Source organism: Fopius arisanus, unplaced genomic scaffold (assembly GCF_000806365.1).
Source record: "Fopius arisanus strain USDA-PBARC FA_bdor unplaced genomic scaffold, ASM80636v1 scaffold00053, whole genome shotgun sequence".
Classification (NCBI taxonomy): domain Eukaryota; kingdom Metazoa; phylum Arthropoda; class Insecta; order Hymenoptera; family Braconidae; genus Fopius; species Fopius arisanus.
The window spans coordinates 273277-295347 of NW_011887792.1; the positions used below are offsets into that span (position 1 = coordinate 273277).

Genomic DNA, 22071 nt, shown 5'->3' on the forward strand with positions numbered 1-22071 from the left:
CTAAATAGAAGAATTCAATCCCCGACTGATTGATATCAATTAAAAAATTCAATTATTAATTAAAATTCAATTTACATTAAAATTTTCCGGATTCACGATATTTTTTTAAATTCCTTGAGGCCTGCCTTAAAACCAGTGATGACTGATTATTCAAAACATTTTCATTTCATTTATATATTGCATAATAAATCCGTATAAAATGATAAATGATGAACAATAGAAGAGAATATTTTTTTTTAATCTTTCGAAATTGAGGGAAAAAATCTAAATTAATTGACAGCTGTCAAGTAAATTCATAAAAAGTAAATGCAGAGGAATACTTTTCCGGGAATATTAACGGATGAAAATTGATAGGTAAAAATTAATACTAGATTTAGAAGCAATAATTTTTGTTATTGATGATTCTCGAATTGAAAGTTGCCTCCAAATATGGAGAGAGAGAGAGTACAATGCGGAATGGAGTGGGTGTGCAAGTGCATCTGTCAAAAAAGAAACGAGTTTCGCAAGTGAAGTGCCACCAAGTGATTATAAACCATATGTTTTATGAGTTATTGAGTGACTAATTGTGAAGAATCTTCAGAGCGAAGTGGTAATTAGCCAATCCACGTCGATACATGGATTACATAGGACACAAATCACCTGAGGATAATATTGTAAGGTTATTCCCATATTTGCACGTATTATCCACCACGTATCGCATTTTTTTTTTCCTCTCTTTTTATTGACCCTTTTATCGGAATTTTTGCACTTATTTTAGAGGTGGAGTGCGGATGATAAAAGATTGCGGAAGCTTTTCTGAAAATTATTTTACCACAATGCATTTTTCTATTCCTGATACCCAGGAGTTTGTTGATAACAGTGGAAACTCATATTTGGTAGGTAACAATTATTATCATTACCGTTTTTTGTTTTATCCTTCTGTGAGAAACAATTCAACTGCAAATTACGTCAATAATTCGTTGAAATAATTCATTACAACAATTCTGCAATAACTGCATTTTTTTTTATGCCAGTTTTCAGCCGATATCTCGTAATCAAAAAAACATAGCGATTTTTGGCATGAATCTTTTTTATAGAAAAAAATGAGAGCTACAAAAAAGGTGATTATAAAAAAAACGCTATCTTTCTTCGATTTAGGGATATTGGCTAGAAACTGATCATGAAAAGAATGCACTTATCCCAGTTCACCACTAATACTCGTGATTGATAATTAATTATCATTAATAGCCACTTAATTACCAATTAAATGATAAACAATGAATAAAGTGAATTGCTATTGATAAAAATAGTGAATGATAAATTCCAGGGTTACAACATCCACATAAACGGTCTCTTCCACTGCACAGTCCGTTACAAACAGCTGCTGCACCTCCACGAGCACCTGACAAAAGAAACTGTCCATCCACTCCCTCCTTTCCCCCCGAAGAAGTTGTTTCCCCTGACAACTACCCAACAAGAGGAGCGTCGCCAGTCCCTGGAGAAATACATCCAGACAATCGGTCAGAACTCCACCCTGAACACTTCACCCTTACTGACATCATTCCTCCTGCACGCCCAACAAGAGACATCCTCGAAGATATCAATAATCGAAAGCCTGGACATTTTCCTCCAGAACAACCTTCGAATATCGCTGAAGGTCTCCACCAACGAGAGCACCACCCGAGTCCTGAAGAAGCTCCTGAGACACCTGAACCTCCCAGAGCACCTAGACCAATTCTTCGCGCTATTCGCTGTGATCGAGGGCGAGAGAAATGCAAACATTTTGCGTCGTCTCCAAGACTTTGAATCACCAGTTCTCACCCTGGGTAACATAAATTTCCCAGCTGTGAAGCTGATGGTGGGTAGGAGCTACTGGGAGACTGATAATGATGTGAAATTAACAGAGAATTCAGTGTCCCTGGAGTTGCTGCACCAGCAGGCAGTGGCCGAGGTGAATCGTGGATGGATTCTCGTACCCTCAGCTCTTCAGGATCACCTGAGATCGCTGGAGGACAAGCGAGAGTACTTAGAGGCTATCAGAACCTGCAAGTATTACGGATTCACTCAATTTGCTCCCTGCACCTGCGATTATCCTCAACCTGATACCAGAGTCATTGTATCCATTGGGAGAAATGAATTGAATCTCCGGATGCTTCTTGATGATCGTGAACACGAGGCTGTCTTCAAGGTCACCAGGATGAGGTGCTGGAGGGTAACAACTCTGCATAATGGAATGGACAGGTCTGAGGGGAGTGATTACTCCTTGGAATTGTCATTCGAGTATCTCGTCGCCAGGAATCAGCTGCAGTGGATCACCATCGTCTCCGAGCAAGCCATTCTCATGTCTGTGTCACTTCAAGGAATGATTGATGAACTTCTCACGAAGGGGGATGAATCCAGGGAGCAGGAAATACCTGGGAAGAGGTGGAGTTATGTTCTCAGGGATGGCCACAGCAAAATTGTCATTGGTGAGGGTGAAGACGCCAGAAAACCCAGGGAGGAAGTCAAGAGAGCTAGGACCAGGGGAGAACACTGTGATATTACAGAGAATAATGCATTTCACATGATTGGGGATGAGGATCTGTGAAGTCCTTCGTTTTCTAGGGATTTAAAAAAAAATTCGCACAAATTATTATTTTTTTTTTTTTTGAGATTATTGATGTTCTTGGAGTCCCACGGAAATTATTTCTCCATTATCATGCGTTGAGAACTTAAATTGAGAATTGAAATGGTAACGTCAGTAATTAATTACTGTTTTAGTTATTTGGGGCAGTTAATTGAAATTTTGACTAAAAAATCATGATATTAATTTGGGGGAAAAGTCTGCAACGGAAATTCGTGGGGTCCCGCGTTTATTTTTCGTTTCGCGTCGTAAATTCTCGTGCCAAAAGTGTTGACATTGATTTCTCATTCTAAATTTTAACCGTCCACGCAATTCGTTGGAGTATTCCTCCAACGAATCAACGATTTCATCGAGCACATCAAATACGAGGAGTATCTATAATACGTCATATCCATTAATAAAATTGTTCAATGAAAATATTCTACTAAAAAATCACAGCATTTATCTAAAATAATGTTTAACAGAATTTAATACGTAAAAGGCTAGATACTTAATGATGAATTCTACCTGTTAGTCAATTACATCAATTCTCTCAGTAACTTTAATTATTTCAATTAACGTAATGAGAAAATAATGACACATATCCTGCCCTCGAGGCCACAGGGCCTAGAAAAAAATGCTCTCGATTTTAAAATGACATAAGATTTTTTCTGTATTCAATTAAAATGATTATAATGACATTTCGACGCAATTCAGTGCCAAAATGACAAATTGTTAATAAATATATGGGGATTAATGATAAAAAAAAGTGGAGAAATTCCTCAATCTCTAATATCTCAAGAAGTTCTTTATTTTAATATTCAAATGCTTTTTATGCTCAGGGTTGGTAAGAATCCACTCATTCATTTGTATAAAGACAAGGCCCCTTATGAAGATTGTGCATTTGCTTGTTCAATCAGTAATTATTATATATTTCAATGTATTTAATGCTCTTGTAAAAACCACTCGGCATAATTGTCTATTGTTCATTTAGAATTTATCGTTATTCAATTTCTGGCCTAGCGTTTGTTTATTTATTGTTCGTATCGAATTGAATATTGTTTATTTCCATTGGATCATTGGCTCAGCTAGTGGAGTATTGCCAACTCTGTACTTTAACTACTAATAATTTTTTAATTACAAAATCTTACAATTCTTAGTGCGTACAGTACAAGAATAATGACGAAAACATTTTTATGTCTCTGGAGGAACGAATTAATTGATATTAAATTGTTCATTTCTCGTTGGTTCGACTCATCTGCTCATTAATGCATTTTAACAATGAAAAATGAATTTATACGTTCGTAATACAAATAAATAAGTGATGTATTTTGTATAACACAAATGCGCAAATACATGATTCCTGACGTGAGATTAATAAATAGGTTTTTTTTTTAATGAAATAAAAAATTGGTGGGGTCGATCCTGTTAGTCCCGTTTCTAATTTATATCGTCTCACTGGTCTATTTATTTTTTTCTTTTTGTAAATTCAGATCATCTCTCAGTCTATATCAAAAATATGTTGTCATTCGTTCTGCACTACTCTTTGTTTATATTCTCGAATTTTGCACTGCGAAAAATATGGAAAAACCTGGATTTTGTTTCTTCAATATCCGGTTATTTATTTATTTATTCAGAGGACGATTGAAAATGCGGAGTAGTCAGTTGAATTCAGTAGCAAAGTCGTAAACTAGCATGAGTGATTTTTTTTCGAGTCCAGTTTTCAGCCAATATCTCGGAATCGAATGCACATAGCGAATTTTGTGCAATAACAATTTTTATAGAAAAGGATGAGAGCTACAAAAAAGGTATCAATGAAAATATCGTCATCTCTCTCCAATTCCGAGATATCGGCTAAAACCTGGCCCCGGTCAAAAATGACTTATCGTAATTTCGCAGTAGAATTGACAGAATTAAAATAGAATAATCTCTACTGAATTGGGGAATTTTGAGCTCGTTGTCAGGTTTCCCCATTCGACGTTAAAATATCAAACAAAAAACCGTGATTGCCCTGAAAAATCATAGCTCACTAAAAAAAAATTATTGAGTACAACACTCTACCGTAATTCACACTCGATCCAATTAAATTCCCTACAAAATCTATTCCCAAAACTCCAACTAAAAAATAGCCATCGATTAATTGTCCACCGATCAATGAAGCACATGCGTACTTAAAGGGAAGACTATTTTCTAATTAATCAATTAATTTTCACCAACTCCCAGTGAATTACTCTACCAACCAATTTACATTTCCAATAATCGATTAATAATCATTTAATGTAGCCAGTCGTGCCCTGGGAGAACCTAATACAATATCCACTCGAAATCAAACGAAAAGCAATTCATCTATTGCAATAACTCCCCATTAAAATAATTAATTAATCAAACTAAAATCATGAGCTCGAATGACACTTAATCGAGTGGACCCTCACGTCCCCTAAAACTATATATGACGCAGCAGAAGCAAAAAAAAAACGCAATGATTCACGTAAAATGGCGCGAAGAAGACTAGTCTGTTAGTAATAAAAAAAGATAAAAAAAAATCAGCCCATAATTAAACTCCCACTCGTCGCGTTACTCCCTAAACATTTTTCTCTCGTTCTATATTCACTGTATAACTCTATAAGAATAGTGTATTCAACAATAACTACATTCAATTAACATAAAAAAAAAGAGTTGAGTATAATTGTTGTCCTCTTCGTATTCTCTACAGTCCGTCAGTAATGGAAATGAGGAAACAGTAAGAAAACTTCTCGATTTATTGCAATTTTCAAAAGTCCGAAAAATTCTACCGAATATTTTATGAAATTCCAGAGCTGATTGCATTAAACAGATTTGAATAGAAATTAATTTGTATAAATTTTCCCGGTTTTGCTTGTTGTGTCAAAATAATTACAATTAATTACGATAATTAATGAGAAAGAATAAATTGACGATTTGAATTTGACAGCCCTCATTTGCATTACTAACATCGATCATGTAAAATCATTTACATTCTTGACGTGAGGCTATTGGCTAGTATCAGTGAATCCCCAGCTCGAATCCCCGGGATAACCGATGGGATATCCCCAGGAAGAAATTCGAAGTAGAAGCCCGGAGAGGAAGAATATTCATACGTAATTAAAGAATAATTACCCAGGTGATTCGAGTGAGGGAATCCATCGGAGTCGAAGACCTATCAATATTATACAACTGTACATTCCCATTTGTATCATTCGTTTTATCGTTTTATCACAAAAAAATACCACAGTGTTAGAAATTCTGCTGGCGTTTTCTCTTCGTATCCATTGCGTCGAGAATGGGTTGTCTCTTTGTCTGATACCTTCTGCGGAGTTCGTCAATCTCACGCTCCATCTCTGCATCGAGACTTGCCATCCGCTGTTGGAGTTCCTCATATGACAAGAACTTCAACTGGAAAATTCATTAAAGTCATTGAATTAATTGCCAATTAATCGCCAATAAATTGCCAATTCATTTGGATTTCAATCCGAAGGAATTCCACTGATAAAATTCAATCAAAATGATAAATAAATAATAATCCACCCAGTAGAAGATTAAAAACATCAACAATTAAAAAATATTCACTCACAAAATCGAAATCTCGTTCATTAAACGCATTCTGAAACTTGGATATGTTATTGTGCTGCTGTTCAGGCACAGGATGTGAGATCTGATTGAGTTGAAGCTGAAGATGGCTCTGAAACCTCTGAGCCTCAGTAGTTGGTATCTCAACCTTGTCAGCTTCATGAAGCACCTGTCCATTCCCCTTGACGATGTCAGGTGCCTCCTTCTTATCAAAATGATCAAGAAATAGAGGTCGATACTTCTTCCCAGACTCGACAGAGCCAGTGTTGTGCCTCTTCATAGTAGCCTCAGTATCAGTATCACTATTGATAACCATCGTCCCGAGATCAAGAATCCCAGAGACAAGTGTCCCAGTGTCTGGGAGATCGTGACTGGGTACCAGAGTTCCAGGATCCTCTGGCAGAGGTTTCATGGTGCCACTGCAGTCATCATCATCCGAGTCATCATTGGCCTGTCCCTTGATGGCAACATTATTGATAACGTGGGTGCGATGGGCACTTTGTTTCTCCCTGATGTCGTGTGCTTCAGCTATCATCATACTCAGGATATTCGGCTGCTTGGCTGCCCCAATGAACTCGTGATTCAGTAATTCAGTGGCTGTTGCACGTTCCTCGGGATTTTTCACGAGACAGCCACTCACAAAATCGATGAACTCAGGACTCCACTGGTCTGGCTCTCGAAAACTCGGTGGGGGTTTCGTCGGGATCATGAAGATTGCTCTCATTGGGTGAATGTCACCGTACGGTGGCTTACCCTCTGCCATCTCCAGGGCAGTTATTCCCAGGGACCAAATATCCGCTACGCAGTCGTAGCCGATTTCCTGGATCACCTCTGGAGCCATCCAGAAGGGTGTACCTATCACTGTATTTCTCTTTGCCATTGTGTCTGTTAATTGGCCTGCAACACCAAAATCCGCCAACTTGGCGTGTCCCTCGTTATTGAGCAAAATATTTCCAGCCTTTATGTCTCTGTGAATTTTACGCCTCAGGTGTAGGTACTCCAGGCCCTTGAGTGTGTCGCAGAGGATTGTGGCTATTTCATCCTCCTGGAGTGTTTTCTTTCTGAGTCTCATTATATCGCTGACAGAACCAGCACCACAGTACTCCATCACAATCCACAGATCTGTATTCTTGAAATAACTCCCGTAGTATTTAACTACGTAGGGGGAATCACACTGTTGCATTATCGATATTTCCTTGATTATCTCCTGGAGATCTGTGTCAACGGGCACTTGTTTGATGGCAAGCACTTGTCCACTCTCCTTGTGGAGGGCTTTATAGACCGATCCATAAGATCTGAAAAGTCAATTATTATTTTTTACACTTCAATCCATTCGAGCACTCGTGCAATTGAAATTACCCCTCTCCCAATTTGCAGATTATGTCGAAGACCTCCTCTGGTTGACGAGTCAAACTCTCCTCCGATAGTTTTTTTAATTCGCTGTGGAAGCCATTGAAGTTTAAATAAATGATAGTGATGAAAAATTGGGGAATTTTCATTCCACGAAATTGGCGCAGATCGATCATTTTTTAGTGATATCTCTGGATTGGGAGGAGATAGCAAAATTTTAGAAAAGATCTTTTTTGTAGAGACGACTGAGATCTGGGGCAATGGTTATTTATGGAATTTCGCTGGGGGTCGCGGATTCCGAGATATTCACCGAAAACTGATCAATAATCTAAGTTGACTCGAACTGTTTTGACTTCTCGGCACTGAATTAATTAATGGAATAGATTATGGATAGGTCTCGTTAATTTCCGATTAATTGTTCAATAAATTCTTGGGTTGATGGATGAAATTATCGTTTTCAGAGCGGAAATTCGTGTTAAACACTTCCATTATTAATTATTTGTTGATAATTTTGTAGCGATCAGATTTTTGACAGTTCTAAAAATAAAACTCTGCCCTAGACTTTTAAAAAACAAATATTCATTCTGGAGCAGCGAATTTTCTTCGATGATTTCAATGACTCTTTTAATATTTTCAACTGCAATTCGACAAGCAATGAAAATGGTATTTGTTGCTAAAAATAGGAATTGAATGTCAATGACTGCAGGGAAATTGAATTTCCATTCTCGTGTGATTTTTTATCGACTTTCTTCTAGTGGAAAATGCTGATAAAAAATCATTAATTCGAGAAAGATAAGACGATTGGGCGAGTGAATTTCTCAGAAGGTTAACAAAGACGATAAATCAGATGATTCGGCGGAGATGTGACCCTCGAAAAAAAATCCAATTTTCTCCCCCCAGTAAAAACAAAATCGAGCCCCAGAAATTAAATTGCAATAACGAGAGTACCTCTTAGAAGACATCTTTCCGTGTTATAATCACGCTGATACCCTGATTGATATTAAAAAAATAAATAAAAAAATAATACACAATTCCCTGTATTTACACGCCGACGTGGGGAAAATAATCACAAACTTTGCACTGTCACGTAAAAATTCCAATCACCAATTAAACCATAAATCAATGAGCTATTGACTTTTGTATCACATCATATCCTCGTGAAATTCTTGATAGATCATTTTTCGGATGGAAAAAAAAATTTGGATCTCAATGTAACCAAAAAACTGAAATATTGAAAACATCGACCATCGAGTCCATTGTAGATGGCATCTCGCGATTTTCTGTTTCATTTTTGTTCATCCATTCCACTTTCTATTGCGCACGCGCGGACACTTCTGGATGTTAAGATGAGTTCACAATCGGATTTTGCCACCAATTGGCGACGGGCGCCATAAAAATATTAATTAGTCAAAAGAGCGCGAAAAAAAATTGAAGGAAAATTAATAACAGAAATTATTTCAAACATCAGAAACGAAATGAAATGCAACTTTTAAAAAAACTAACTGCTATTCAAAAAATTATATTTCAAAAATTATCGGCACTGTATTCTCATACAACCATTCAAAAACCGCCAGAACTTTCGCCATGTTCGCGTCTCTCAAACATGTCTCGAACCGCCAGAACCCACCCCAAAAATCATTCTCCAAGAATATCAAACAAAAAGAGATTAAAAAACACGGAATCCCCCAAGCCCCCCCAAAACCGCCTGTCAAAATTCTCCTACACCTCCAAGACCCCCTCCCCCTCAAACATGTCTCAAACCGCGAGAACCCCCAAAACCGCCGAAAAAAACCGCAAACAAAAAAATCTCAAAACCCGCAAAATCCTCGTACTCCTCTAAAACCACCCTCCAAATTTCTCAAAAAATTCGTTCTTACCCCGAAACCGCTGAAACCGCCAAAAACCGGTGACCGCCCCCTCCCCCCCACAGAAGCAACAGGCCATGAACATGCCTGCACCTTAGGTGTTCCACAAAGGAAAAAGAGAGAGGATAAATAAAGCGAGAAAGAGAGTCACGGAGTTGTTGTTCCTGTCGGTGGTGACGGTCGACTCCGGGGGGGGCAGGCGGCGGTCGAGCGCCGTGGCGGTCGGTGAGGGAGGGGGGCGCCAGCGGGTAGCGGTAGAGTGGGGTGGGCGAATAGGAAGGTGCGGTGAAGAGAGAAGGGAGGGGGTTAAAAACGGTGCGGACAACTACGGGCAAGAGCCGAAGAGCGGTGCGGTGTTAAAGCCGACTTGCCGATCGCCGCCAGTGGCTTGCTCGGTGCCTTGGGTGCCTGCGTGGTATTAGGGAGAGCCCACTCCGGCAACCAGTCCCCTTGTCTCGTCTTTCTCGTCAGTTCTCCGTCCAGTTCCAAGTGTTTTTTACCATCGGGGGAAAATAAAAAAAAAATCACCAAAACCCAGAGGAACCGCCAAAGTTCAACTGAACAATAATTTGTATGTGAGAAAACGGAATAAAGTGGCAGTGGAGGCTCTTCCCCGGGCGTTCTCCGGAGTTCTACGAAGTGAATATATATATATATTTTTCTTTTCCACGTCCGGCCTGCGGCCTCTCGCCAGTACGCACCCAAGACTCCGAATGTCCACGGAGACGGTGTAATAAACAAATTTGTCGGGGTTATTTATTCGGTACGGAAATAATTCGTTGAATTATCGGGGTAGAGGAGTGGTTCTTGAAAGTGGTTGACACGTATAATAAAATTCAAGTGGGGGGAGAGAAAATAGACCCCCCCATCGGGATATCCCCACCTCGTTTCAAGTGGTATCATAACTACGAGGTGTGCTGCAAGACCCGGAAAACCGTACACAATCTACTGGTGGGGGATAAATACCAGTTGAGGGATTAAACATTGGTGGATAAATTTCGACGACCTGCGGTACAGCCTGACAAGCAATCCCACCGATTTCAATTCCACCTAGTTCGATCATTTAATAAATCAGTGGAATAGGTGATTGAAAAAATTCTCGCATCTCAATTAAATTCCCAAATAGTTCAGGGTGATTTTTTGAATCTCAGTGAAGAAAAAAAACCGATGGGATTTAAAAAAAAAGGTGGAACCGATTGAGTTACAGGGACTATCGTGGGGATATAGTGACGCGACTGGGCAGCACCAGTTGGAGAGAATAAAATAAAAAAAAATAAAATAAGAGAAAAAAAAAAGCTGGTGAGTGAGACAGTGAAGACCAGTCTGCACGAAGAACACTGGATGCTAAGCCCTCGGGTGTAACTGAGAGGGATTTATTTATTGTTGAAGGTGGGAGTGGGTAAGCGTCCGGGGAACGTATATTTACGTACACGGGATACAATACGAGTGAGTGTACAGTAAGTACGATAGGAAAACGTGAATTACCACAATATATCAGACTCGCGGGTGATATTATTGAACTAAAAATATGGACTAAAATAATTTTCGCACTTGGTTGGAAAAATAAATTTTTCTCGATTAATAAATAATCAGTGATAAAATGGCGCTCAATACCGATGTTGATCAGCTGACCAAGGGTAATTTGGTAGTGAGGATAGATCAGAACTCCGAGTCCGATCTTCAGGCCCTATTTGACAGTGTTTTGAAGCCTGATTCAAAGAGACCACTTCAGGTACCATTGAGGATGCGCAATCTGCCGGATTCATTCTTCAATCCACCGTCAACCGGTAGTAAAAGCCCATCGATATCTCACTCGAGGGAAAATTCAGCTGACTCGGCATTTGGAACAATTATAAGTAATGGACCTGGAAGTAATAGTAATGGGGGTAATACCAATGGTAATGGTAATCAGACTAGTGTACCTGCTGGACTCACTGTTGCACATCCAAGGGCACACAGCAGTCCTGCATCATTGCAGCAGACTTATGCTGCTGCACAGGCAACGCAGCATGCACCACAGCCACATGCCAGGCATGTACATCATCAGAAGCAGAGGAGTTATGATGTTATCAGCACTGTTGATGATTTGGGACCACTGCCTCATGGCTGGGAACAGGCACGCACACCTGAGGGACAGGTTTATTTTCTCAAGTTGGTGTCATTTTTTTTAAAATCATATTATATTATTTGCTTCGGCATTTATTTATTGCTCTGCCTGGACTCGAGTCGAGGATTTGCAACGGACTATCGCGATATCATCCGTTCAGTCATTTGTATTACTGAAATATTTTGAAATTTTTGTTTACTCCTGGCGATTCGAACTTGTCGCGAAGAATCTAAATAAATATTTGGGAAACGCGAAATCTGAGGGACAGGTTTATTTTCTGGAGTTGGTGACTCCTTGCTTATCAGGAGTATGTCGGGATTTTTCGGAGTTGTCGGGGTTCGGATAGTTATTAAATGATTTTTAATGAGTTTCGAGGGATAATTGGGGAATTTGTGAGAGATCGAAGGATTTTTATGATCTCTATGATCTTTATGATCGAGAGATGTGTCAGTGGAGAACTCGTCAATTATAAAAAAGAGGAATTATCAATATAAAAAAAATCTGAAAAAAAGCCCTCTGATTTGCACAAGACGTGTCCCTTTGATTAATTATATAGTAACAATATAATAATCATATAATCATATATAACAATATATTATATATTTTCAAATTTAATTCATCCAATTTTTTGACATATTCACATTTTGCATTTAGATACAAAAATTCAGAAAACAATATAATTTTGAAGAGTGTAGCATCAGGTGTGACGTAGTTGTCGAGACACCATCTTCTCGTGGTGCCCCTTCCACCTGACTACCGACGCGGTTTTCCCCCCCTCCTGTGCCCCCCCTCACACACACACTGATAAGGATTTATCATAGGTGGGGAGTCGGGGCTTCTTGGTTATCCTCTTTCCCTACGGTTTCGTCGGAGATTCACCTGTGTGTGGCGCCCCACGCCAGGTTATTCCCACGTGTCACCTGTCGTGGGAAACCCACGGTGAGTTCCTTCCCCTCTCGTTGCTACAACCCCAAATCCATTGTACATTATGTACACCCACCTGATGCCTCTCTTCCTTTTTTAACATGGTTTGCTGCTTCTTGAGGTGAACCCCGGGAGATGTGATTCAACGGGAAACACGACACCCACGGGAACTTCCGATCTTTTGGAAATTTTATTGTCGTTTGATTTTATTCAAATTCCTTCGCGTTTATGGGACTGAGAAAATTACCACTTGGGCCCGCAAATTTAATTGTTAAAAAAATTTTTTATTGCAGTGAACATGATTTTACGATTTTTTTTTCGTTGTCGACTCGTGGAGTGGGAACGTCTCATGAGTTTTTCGGGATATCTTGGAAACTAAGGGAGATAACGGGATTTTCGGTCATATCTTTTTTGGAGATTTTTAAAAACTCTGGATAAATGATCTTCTCAAAAATTTTGATATCTCCTTTCGTTTCAGAGATATTTACGATCGATCTTTTGAAAATTTCCACTTTTGGAAAATTTTTACTGCAGATTTTTTTTCAATGGAAAATTCACGTTCAGATTAAATAATTCTTTATTGTTTTTAAAAATCCCAGAATTCTCAATGTTATAACGAAAATTGAATTCGGATTTTACTAATTTTTTTTCGGTTGAATGATTAAATAAATAATGGAGATAGAGAATTAAAAGGGGAAAACAAATTTGTGAAGGGAAATGTTAAACTTTTCTGAAAGACTTCAGCCTTGAAAAGACCCACCACGTCACTGACGGAGAGCAAATAAGATAAAAAAAAGATAGATATTGTACAGGTTAACTCCCGTCTACCATTTAATTTTTTTATTTTATTTTTTCTAACTCGAAGGAGAGCACTGGAAGCTGTTTCTCTCTCGCTGCATCTCCTTCGAATCTCGTGTCCTTTTTCCTTCCATCAGGGCCCCAAGGACTCTCTACCTGGAACTCAGACCGTGAGAGTTGTCTCGACCGATTTTTTTTCCTTCTTTCTATTATTCGGTGGGAGTTTTCGATTTTTTTCTCCCTTTCTTCCCTTTTTTTTCCAGTGCCTCACCCCCACAGCCCACGATCCCAAGAATTTTCCGAATTTTCGGTTCTCAGAAAAATCGGTAACCGTTCAACGATGGGAAATCTGTCGGACTCATTTTCCACGGGAATTAATTTCTCCCTCTCCCGTCCATTTGTTGATTATTTATCAATGGAATCTTCCAATCGGAAATAATGACACAAAAATCGTTACAAATTTATAATAATCACCACTAACAGAATCATAAAAAATATCCCTTTTAAAAAAAAGCATGTAACGTTTTTTGTCAGCTTTTTTTGGCGCTATGCATATCAAAATATATCTATATAATATGATATATATTATATATATAATATATATAATATAATATATAAATTTAATATGATTTATTAAAAAAAATTAAATTAAATTTTAAATTATTTTTTATATGAATTTTTACATTTTTCTTTCTTTTTTTTGAAATTCTATATATGTATATATTATATTGGAAATAACCGTAAATATATATATATACATATATATTCCAATGATAACACCCCATACCTGGACGATTTGGCGCGCATAGCGCCAAAAAAAGCACATAAAACCATAACTAGAACAATTGCTCTAGAATTTTCTTATAAATTTCTTATAAATTATTATTTCCAATCGGAAATAATGACACAAAAATCGTTACAAATTTATAATAATCACCACTAACAGAATCATAAAAAATATATCTTCAAATAACTACTCAAATACTAAATTAAAATAATTCAATTAAATTATTTATAATTGTTTTTAATTTGTTGATAAAGAGTTAGACGATTGTTCTTTCTTGAAATTAATTTTTCTGTGCGCAGGGCGGGTAAATTAACGCAAATTATGAATTCTCGGTAATGTTTGATGGAAATTAATGAGGTGAGGAGGGAGGGAGGGAGGGGGGTGGGGGCTAGTTAAAAAATACAAGTCGTAGGGGAATTGCCAATCGACTCTCAGTCTTAACAGTTATGCTAGACGATAAGCTAGAGAAGTGGACCATGAATATTCAGTCCCCATGTTAATCACTCACATTACCGGTCGTTTCCAGTTTTATTTTTACGTCGTTTTTACAACGGAAAATTGGAAATCCATTTATCTTGTGTTGAAATGCCGGTTTTCCGTACTACATCTGAGATGAGTTTATCACACCCTAGATGAAAAAAAAAATCCCCTTACTACATTCCGTTTTTTTATTGCAGTACCGATTTTTATCCGATCGCAAATCAATTGGAGAAATTGAATTATTGTAGTTATTGCCATTTTTCTGTGTGGAAATGAACAATTGGATAATTGTAATTGTTATTAATTAATGATGTGATTGAATATTATGGGGATTTTGATCTTTTGGGGATATTTGGGGATTAATTATTCTCAGGACTAGTATTAAATTCGATCGACGAGAAAAAAATCGGGGAATTGCCATGGAAATTATCGTAATTGCAAAATTGAACTGCTATTTCGATTTTCTTTGTGTTCCGTGGAATTCTCTGTTAACAATTGACTCAACGTCGATTTTTCGTTAAATTGTTCACAAATCGAATTGCGCAGGAAAAAATGGCTGATAATGATTGATAAGAAATCGGTGTGAAATGACGTGCGCATTATAAAACCGAATCTTTACGTCTAATCGTAGAGATTAGGATGTTTTAATTATATGGTAATGCCTGGAAATACCTGGAAATACCTAGATGTTGATGAACAGTTATAAAAATTCCGCGATGAAGATGCGATAAATTAAATTCCTCTCAACAACAAAAAAAAAATCATAATGTAAAAATTTGTTTTCGTGAATATGCAAATGCAGGAGTAATTGCAATTACTTAACTGGTTTGTCTAGGTATTAAATAACCGACAAAATGGCTCCTCCGAGTTGTGACGGTAAAAAATTCCATGGGGCACGCGATAAATCAAACAATGCATTTGTTAATTGCGCAATTGCACCGACAACTGAATAAATGCCCGTAATTAAATAAATGATAACAACAGATAATAAATTCGGGATTTAATCGGAGAATATTTAAATGTTGGAGTAAAAATAAATATAATTGGAATTGATTATTCATAATTCATAATCCATAATTCATAATTGAATTAATAAACTTGGAGTAAAAAATAAATAATAAAAAAAAATTGAAATATAAAATCCGTGGAGGTGGCGTCGTTGGACGACCGGAGGCTCGTCGATTTGTCCGGGGCCGCGTCCCGACGTCTGGCCGACGTCCAAGAAACGTCAGATTTTGCGAGTAAATACAGAATTTGCCGACTAGGAGTCACAGATTTTAGGGCTTCCTCACAACATAATTATTCATTGCAAACGTACACATCATGAGCTAGTACAAAACATTTTTATTTCACGCGCATTTCATCGACATTGACCTCAATTTCCGGGCAATTTTTATAACTCTTCATCAAATTAAATAATTGAGAAATAAAAAAAAGAATAAATCAATATAATATGATAATGATAAATAAGTAATAAAATAATAAATATATTAAATATATATTTGGAGTGAATTTCTTCAATTTTTCAATTTAATATTTTACATTTTATGGAAACCGGAGAGTCATTCATTTTTATTATTAATATTTTTCCCATTATTTAATTTAACTCCCCGTGATAGTGCAATTGTTATAATAATTATTACAGTTAAACAATTGAAATAAATGTAGAATTTCTAGAATTCAAAGTCGATGTTGATGAAAAAAATATTGAAAGGTGGAAAAAATAAAGGGGTTGTGTTTTCTCTCGTTTCTCCCGTTTCTCTCGTTTCTCTCGTTTCTCTCGTTTCCATTAACTTGAGTTTGCGGTCTGTAAAAAGAGGGGGCAAATAGTCCATTATATCCGTGATCCACGCAATGAAGTGTGTGAGAGAAAGAGGGACTTTAAAATCCCAATGTATTTTTACTCCGGACATCACGGCGCCGAACAACTCGTAAATAGACTCACGGGGCAAACGTCTCTCTAAATTGCCGGATAACTACACGGATGCTTTAACTTTACCCGAAACAACACCATTCGCCAAAAATCCCATGAAGAAATATTCAGGATGCCCCTAACATCGACTTGCCGGGGTAAAACCCCCACCAACTCAAAATTATTCAACTCAAAATTATTTTATTTAATTTAGTACATCAGTCCCTTAAATAAATAATAAATTCCTACCATTTAAACCATCAAAGAAACAACTAATTATGTAATTAACAATTACTTAACGAATTATCCTCCCCAAAATGCCAATTAAAAACATCACCTGAATAATCCGAATAATTAATTGAATCGCTAATTTTTCGCATAATTACATTATCCTCATAAATTAATTGAAATATTAATTATCATGGATTTTATTGAATGAATTTATTGGTAACTGGAATTTTTTATTTAAACTTCAATAGTTATTCGGTAATAGTAATTGTAATAGTAATTACCAGAGCAATGAGTGATATTGTGAGAAAATTAAAGCAGATGATATCATCAATCACATTTGTCGTCTCTTTAGAAGGAAATATTTGTTTCTTCCTTGGCATTACGTCATTACCGTCAAGACACACTCGAAAAACAATTAATTAATCCCGTAATGCTCTTGTAGTTAATACTATCAGACACGTTTGCGACTTTTCGAGGCCGTAATGAGGTCTCGACAATTGTCGAGTTCGTGTTTTTCATGAGGTCATTAGCTAACCATTTGGTAAAAGTCATCGTCATTATCTCCAATTTTTATTCAATTCAATTTTTTTCTATCGCTCGTCATTCTCAATCACTTGCTGCCGCCGACTCACAATTATTTGGGGAATTAGTCTATTAATCTATTAATTGATCGAGTAAACAATTCAATTAGTAATTTCGACTTTAATGTCGTGGATAGAGGGAATTTGTTGAAAATTATGTAGAAGTTTTTATGTAGAAGTTTTTTTTTTAAAAAGGGAATTTGTCGTTTTTTTCTTGTGCAAAATTTTAGTGCAGATTTTGGAAAAGGTGATGCAGCCCTCGTGGGCGGTAGTTCCTCCTTCTTCTCTTTCACTTTGACTGAAAACGTTTTGAATGGAAACTATTTTCAGCATTGGTATAACTATATCTGGCAAAATGCGCGCACATGCTCGGGTATTCTGTTTTTACGCTGAGAGATGATTTAATGAGTCATTGTGAGGATTTTTTTTATGTCTCAATAACAGTTGCACTGACTCCTCAATTCTCGTGATTTTGATTTATTGATCATGAATCAATTTCACGTTTTTGCGTTAAAAAAAAATGGGAAATCAATCAAAAATGACAATAATAAATTAAAACCAATTGTTTCATTTATTTATGAATTTATTTATGAAAACCGTGAGATGGAAAAAGTATAAAAGAAAAATAAGAATGGAAAAGTCGAATAATTTTACAATAAAATCCGTACAGATGGGAAAATTATGGGGTAAATAATAAAAATTATGAAATAAAATGGGTTTTTTGTATTTTGCAGTCACTTGACACGAACGACGACATGGGAGGACCCCAGGAAAACAGCGGCAGCGGCGAATGTGACGACCATAGCAGCCGCTGAAAATGGCAAATCACCGGCTGGAGCTGGTGCAAATGCCCTTGGTCCACTGCCAGACGGTTGGGAACAGGCACGAACACCCGAGGGTGAGATTTACTTCATCAATCATCAGACGCGAACGACGTCCTGGTTTGATCCCAGAATTCGTGAGTATTTCACCGGATGTTTATATTCAGTTAAACACCCACTTCCTCCCACCCATCCAGACTGAATAACCGATCAATTCGATTCACGCCTTTTTCATAATTTCCACAATTATATTTTTTACTTAATAATTTTAAATAATCCTATTTGCATAAACGACAGGAAAACTTCTTCACTTCTGCATAAATTTACCGCTTCTCTCAATTATCGATTTATCTCGGAAAGTATCGATTCCAGCAGAACATCTTACGGGACCTTTTTTGTAGATCATTAAAATTCTGAGAAAAAAGGCCTCTTGATATTTCCTTCTGAAATCAATAGTCTTCAGGTGAATCGATGTTTACTTCCTGTTGTTGAGATGTTCATGAAATATAAATTGAATTTTTACGTTTCTCCAAACACCGATTCATCCGAAAACTATTGATTTTAGGTGGAAGTATCAAAAGACCTTTTTTGAAGATCATTAAATTCCCGAGAAAAAAGAACTTCTGATATTTCCTCCTAAAATCAATATTCCACACGTAAAAATTCTATTTATATTTCATCGCGATATCTGAATGCATTAAACGCGATTTGAATGCAAATTGTTATAAAAAACAAGTGGAAAAAGCCCTCAAAAATTTCGATTCACCACGAGTGGCAAAAAAAAGGATCTCCCAATGCCAGTCGATGTTCGCAGCTTGTTTTTCCACCCAGAGATTTATCTATCCACCGCAGAGTCAATAAATACCTGAGCTCAGGAATAATTCCGTTCCCCGCGAATTAAATTCAAGGTCGTTAAAGAATCATTGGAATAGCATCTCCCCGCATTCATGGGTAATGACCGATAAGGACGTATGATAATGACACTCTTTTTTTTTTTCATTTTTTATTCAGCAACGCATCTCCAGAGAGCCCCGACATCCGGTGCTATGTTACCCACCAACTGGATTCAACCACCGGGTGCCACTGGTCTACAGAGTAATCAAACTATTCAGGTGTGTCAACAAAAATTGCGACTCCAATCATTGCAAATGGAACGAGAGCGACTCAAGCAGAGGCAAGCCGAGATTATGAGACAGGTTTGCCATTTTCACCTATTGCAGCCAAAATCAAATTCTGTACGAGAAAATTAAAATTTAACTGCTAAATTTTTTTAATGTCATCATAAACCGTTCAACGTATAACTTTATTAATTTACGTTTATTTATCGTTATTAAAAATATATGATATATGGTATATAATATATTGACAAGTTCTGAACCAAATCATTAGAAAAAAAGAAACGAAAAATGCGATTACCAATGGTTTTAGAAAGGAACCTCAAATTTTGTAATCAGTATTATAAATTCCGTGTGATTTCAATAAACAGCAGGAGCTAATGCTGAGACAAAGCAACACAGACGCATCGATGGATCCATTTTTATCCGGCATGAGTGAACAACACGCACGTCAGGAGAGTGCTGACTCTGGTCTGGGTCTGGGTTCAGCATATTCACTCCCACACACGCCAGAGGATTTTCTGTCTAATATCGACGACAATATGGATGCCACAAGTGGTAATAATCCCCTAGAAATAAGAATAAAGGGCAATTAAATGGCAAGATCCAGTGGATTCTGTCCTGCGTGTCCTGTTCATGTGGAAATTAATGATTTTTGTATTTGCAGATGGTGGGGCCCCAATGGAAACTCCAGACATATCGACTCTCAGCGATAACATCGATTCAACAGATGATCTCGTACCCTCGCTACAGGTATTAATACCATTCACAGGTTATTGATTCGTATGATTTATCCTCTTGGCACTGATCAATCGATCATTCTCGAGGCAAATGATAATAGCAGCTCTCCCTCGTGAGCTCAAATTATTAATTTTAATCCAGTAATTATCGTATGTCTCAGCTTGGTGAGGAATTCACCAGTGATATCCTGGACGATGTGCAGTCACTGATAAATCCGAGCAGCACGAAACCGGAGAATGTCCTGACGTGGCTGTAGTACGAGACAAACTCTACAACGATTCGATCCACATCCCCTCGAGTTTGACATTAGCATTTTCGTAATTTTTTTTTTTTTTGCTATGAAAAAAAACCGTTAATCTCTGTTTAGAAAGAACGAACAGCAGTGAGAAAAAGCAACGAGTGCCTTAAAATAATAACGAATGAGAAGAATTTTTAAATCGTGATGCTGGAAGCCCTGACAATAATTTAGCTCGAGCTAGTGGTTAATTTAATCAATAAATCATTGTCGAAGGATGTACGTATAGTATTTGATGTGCAGCTCAAGTCTGGTATCATGACGTATCAGATTAATCGTGAACTCTGACGAGTCACGTTGAATCGAATGTGCAATTAATAATCCATGTTACAAGACGTTAGAATCATGATCCAGGTGAGTTGAGTATGAGTTTAATTAACGAGAATAATGGAGCTAGTGATGATGCCTTGATAAGTGCCTTTGGAGGTACTCGATGATGAATAATTTTTAAATAAACAGTAACCGTCCATAAGAGTCGTTTAATGATAACGAATTTAACGTCGTGTTTTACAGGTGCGACGTTGAGTTAAGAATAATCGATCGAGGTTGAGGAAATAAAAATATGTTAACGGTGTGAAAATTTTCTTGTACATTGATCAATTTATTAAACAATCACCTGCAAAATATTGAAATTTTATAAATCCACCACCTAATGGTCAGTGTATTGAAAAAAAAATTACACTGATTGCATTTTTTTTATTCCCTCCACTTCGAGGGATTATTCTTAAATAAAAAACTCGAGCATTTCTTCTCTCATTTTTCTTTTCTCTTCCTTCGTCGAGCATCGAGGCAAAGTGTAAACGTATTCATACAAATATTATATATTTTTTTTATATAAAGTCTATACTTGTTACGAGTTAGTTATTGATACAGTAGATTGTAATGTTTCGATACGTTTTATACAGTAATTATTCGTCTCGTGGTTGGAGAACGTTTGAAAAATTTGTAATTTATGGGAGATGAGATTTGTCGATTTAAATCGATGTAGTTGATATTATAATTCTGGGATTAGTCGATTTAAATCGACTACATCACAGAATTGACAACGAGTTTTCTAAGTTAAGTTGGCAGCTCATTAAATAACAACACGAAGGAACAATTGATTAATCTGATCTCGATAATGATATTATTATTGTTCGGATTATTGGTGGTTTCTTCTTGTTGAGTAAGAGATTAATGATAAATATTGTACATTTAAATGGGCTCTCCCTCTTTTCGAGTGAATGAAATGTGAAAAGAATTCGGGAGACGCACCCTAACACGGGTGATACGAGGATTTTTTCAATCACCATCTGATTAAATCATCGATATCGATAACGTGCCTTATTATTGCTGTAGACATGTAACTGTATGTTATATTTATGTTGTTACTCACGAGATTGAATATGTGGAGGATTTAATCGAAAATTTATGTTGATTGGAGTGAAATTACGGGGAATGGTGGGATTATCAGTCTGTAATTTTTTTTTTCTCTTTTTTTTTTGTCGAGATAAGTTCGTTAGAGTTTGTGTATTGCTTTAATTATACGATTGTTTAAGATTATCGCTTTTTAATTCGTTCGAGATGAGACTTTTTTCCGCACAAGGGGAGGATATGTATTTTCTCGTTGACACTGAATCGTGGTTTTCTTCGTTGATTAAGTAATACGTGTCTTGGATCGTTTGTAATGCGTCGGGGAGACGTCACATCTTCACGAGCTTGTGGATTTATTCCGTATTTTGATACAGCACGCACGGTACGTCCAAGAGATTAATCGTTAATGTGTAATAACATTTTTCTTCTTTTCGTGATGAATCTGTTAGTTTTCTATACCAGTATTTCGATATGCTCATTGGCCGGATTTCATTGTCACGTACATTTTTATATTGGTAACAAAGTGCCTTAGTTGTTAATTGTAA

At 37.0% G+C, this 22071-nt stretch overlaps 3 protein-coding genes across 4 annotated transcripts; 2 read left to right on the top strand and 1 right to left on the bottom strand.

The window, feature by feature from the left end:
* The first annotated feature begins 464 nt into the window (after positions 1–464).
* Positions 465–5234, top strand: Snx17 (sorting nexin 17). The gene is made up of 3 exons (XM_011307309.1): positions 465–653; positions 758–875; positions 1307–5234. The coding sequence occupies exons 2-3, from the start codon at positions 771–773 to the stop codon at positions 2564–2566; spliced, it is 1365 nt and encodes a 454-aa protein (XP_011305611.1). The 5' UTR covers positions 465–653; positions 758–770; the 3' UTR covers positions 2567–5234.
* Positions 3372–8804, bottom strand: hpo (serine/threonine-protein kinase hippo). Its single transcript, XM_011307308.1, has 4 exons — positions 8465–8804; positions 7526–7606; positions 6171–7461; positions 3372–5992 (listed from the first exon to the last, which is right to left on the bottom strand). The coding sequence occupies exons 1-4, from the start codon at positions 8476–8478 to the stop codon at positions 5834–5836; spliced, it is 1545 nt and encodes a 514-aa protein (XP_011305610.1). The 5' UTR covers positions 8479–8804; the 3' UTR covers positions 3372–5833.
* Positions 8805–9735: 931 nt separating this feature from the next.
* Positions 9736–20794, top strand: yki (Transcriptional coactivator yki). Of its 2 annotated transcripts, none has more exons than XM_011307305.1 (6): positions 9736–11532; positions 17936–18159; positions 19034–19218; positions 19509–19695; positions 19805–19890; positions 20039–20794. In XM_011307305.1, the coding sequence occupies exons 1-6, from the start codon at positions 10982–10984 to the stop codon at positions 20132–20134; spliced, it is 1329 nt and encodes a 442-aa protein (XP_011305607.1). In that variant the 5' UTR covers positions 9736–10981; the 3' UTR covers positions 20135–20794. The 2 variants fall into 2 exon arrangements, with proteins under 2 accessions (XP_011305607.1, XP_011305608.1); XM_011307306.1 differs by having other exon boundaries at positions 20020–20108.
* Positions 20795–22071: the final 1277 nt, after the last annotated feature.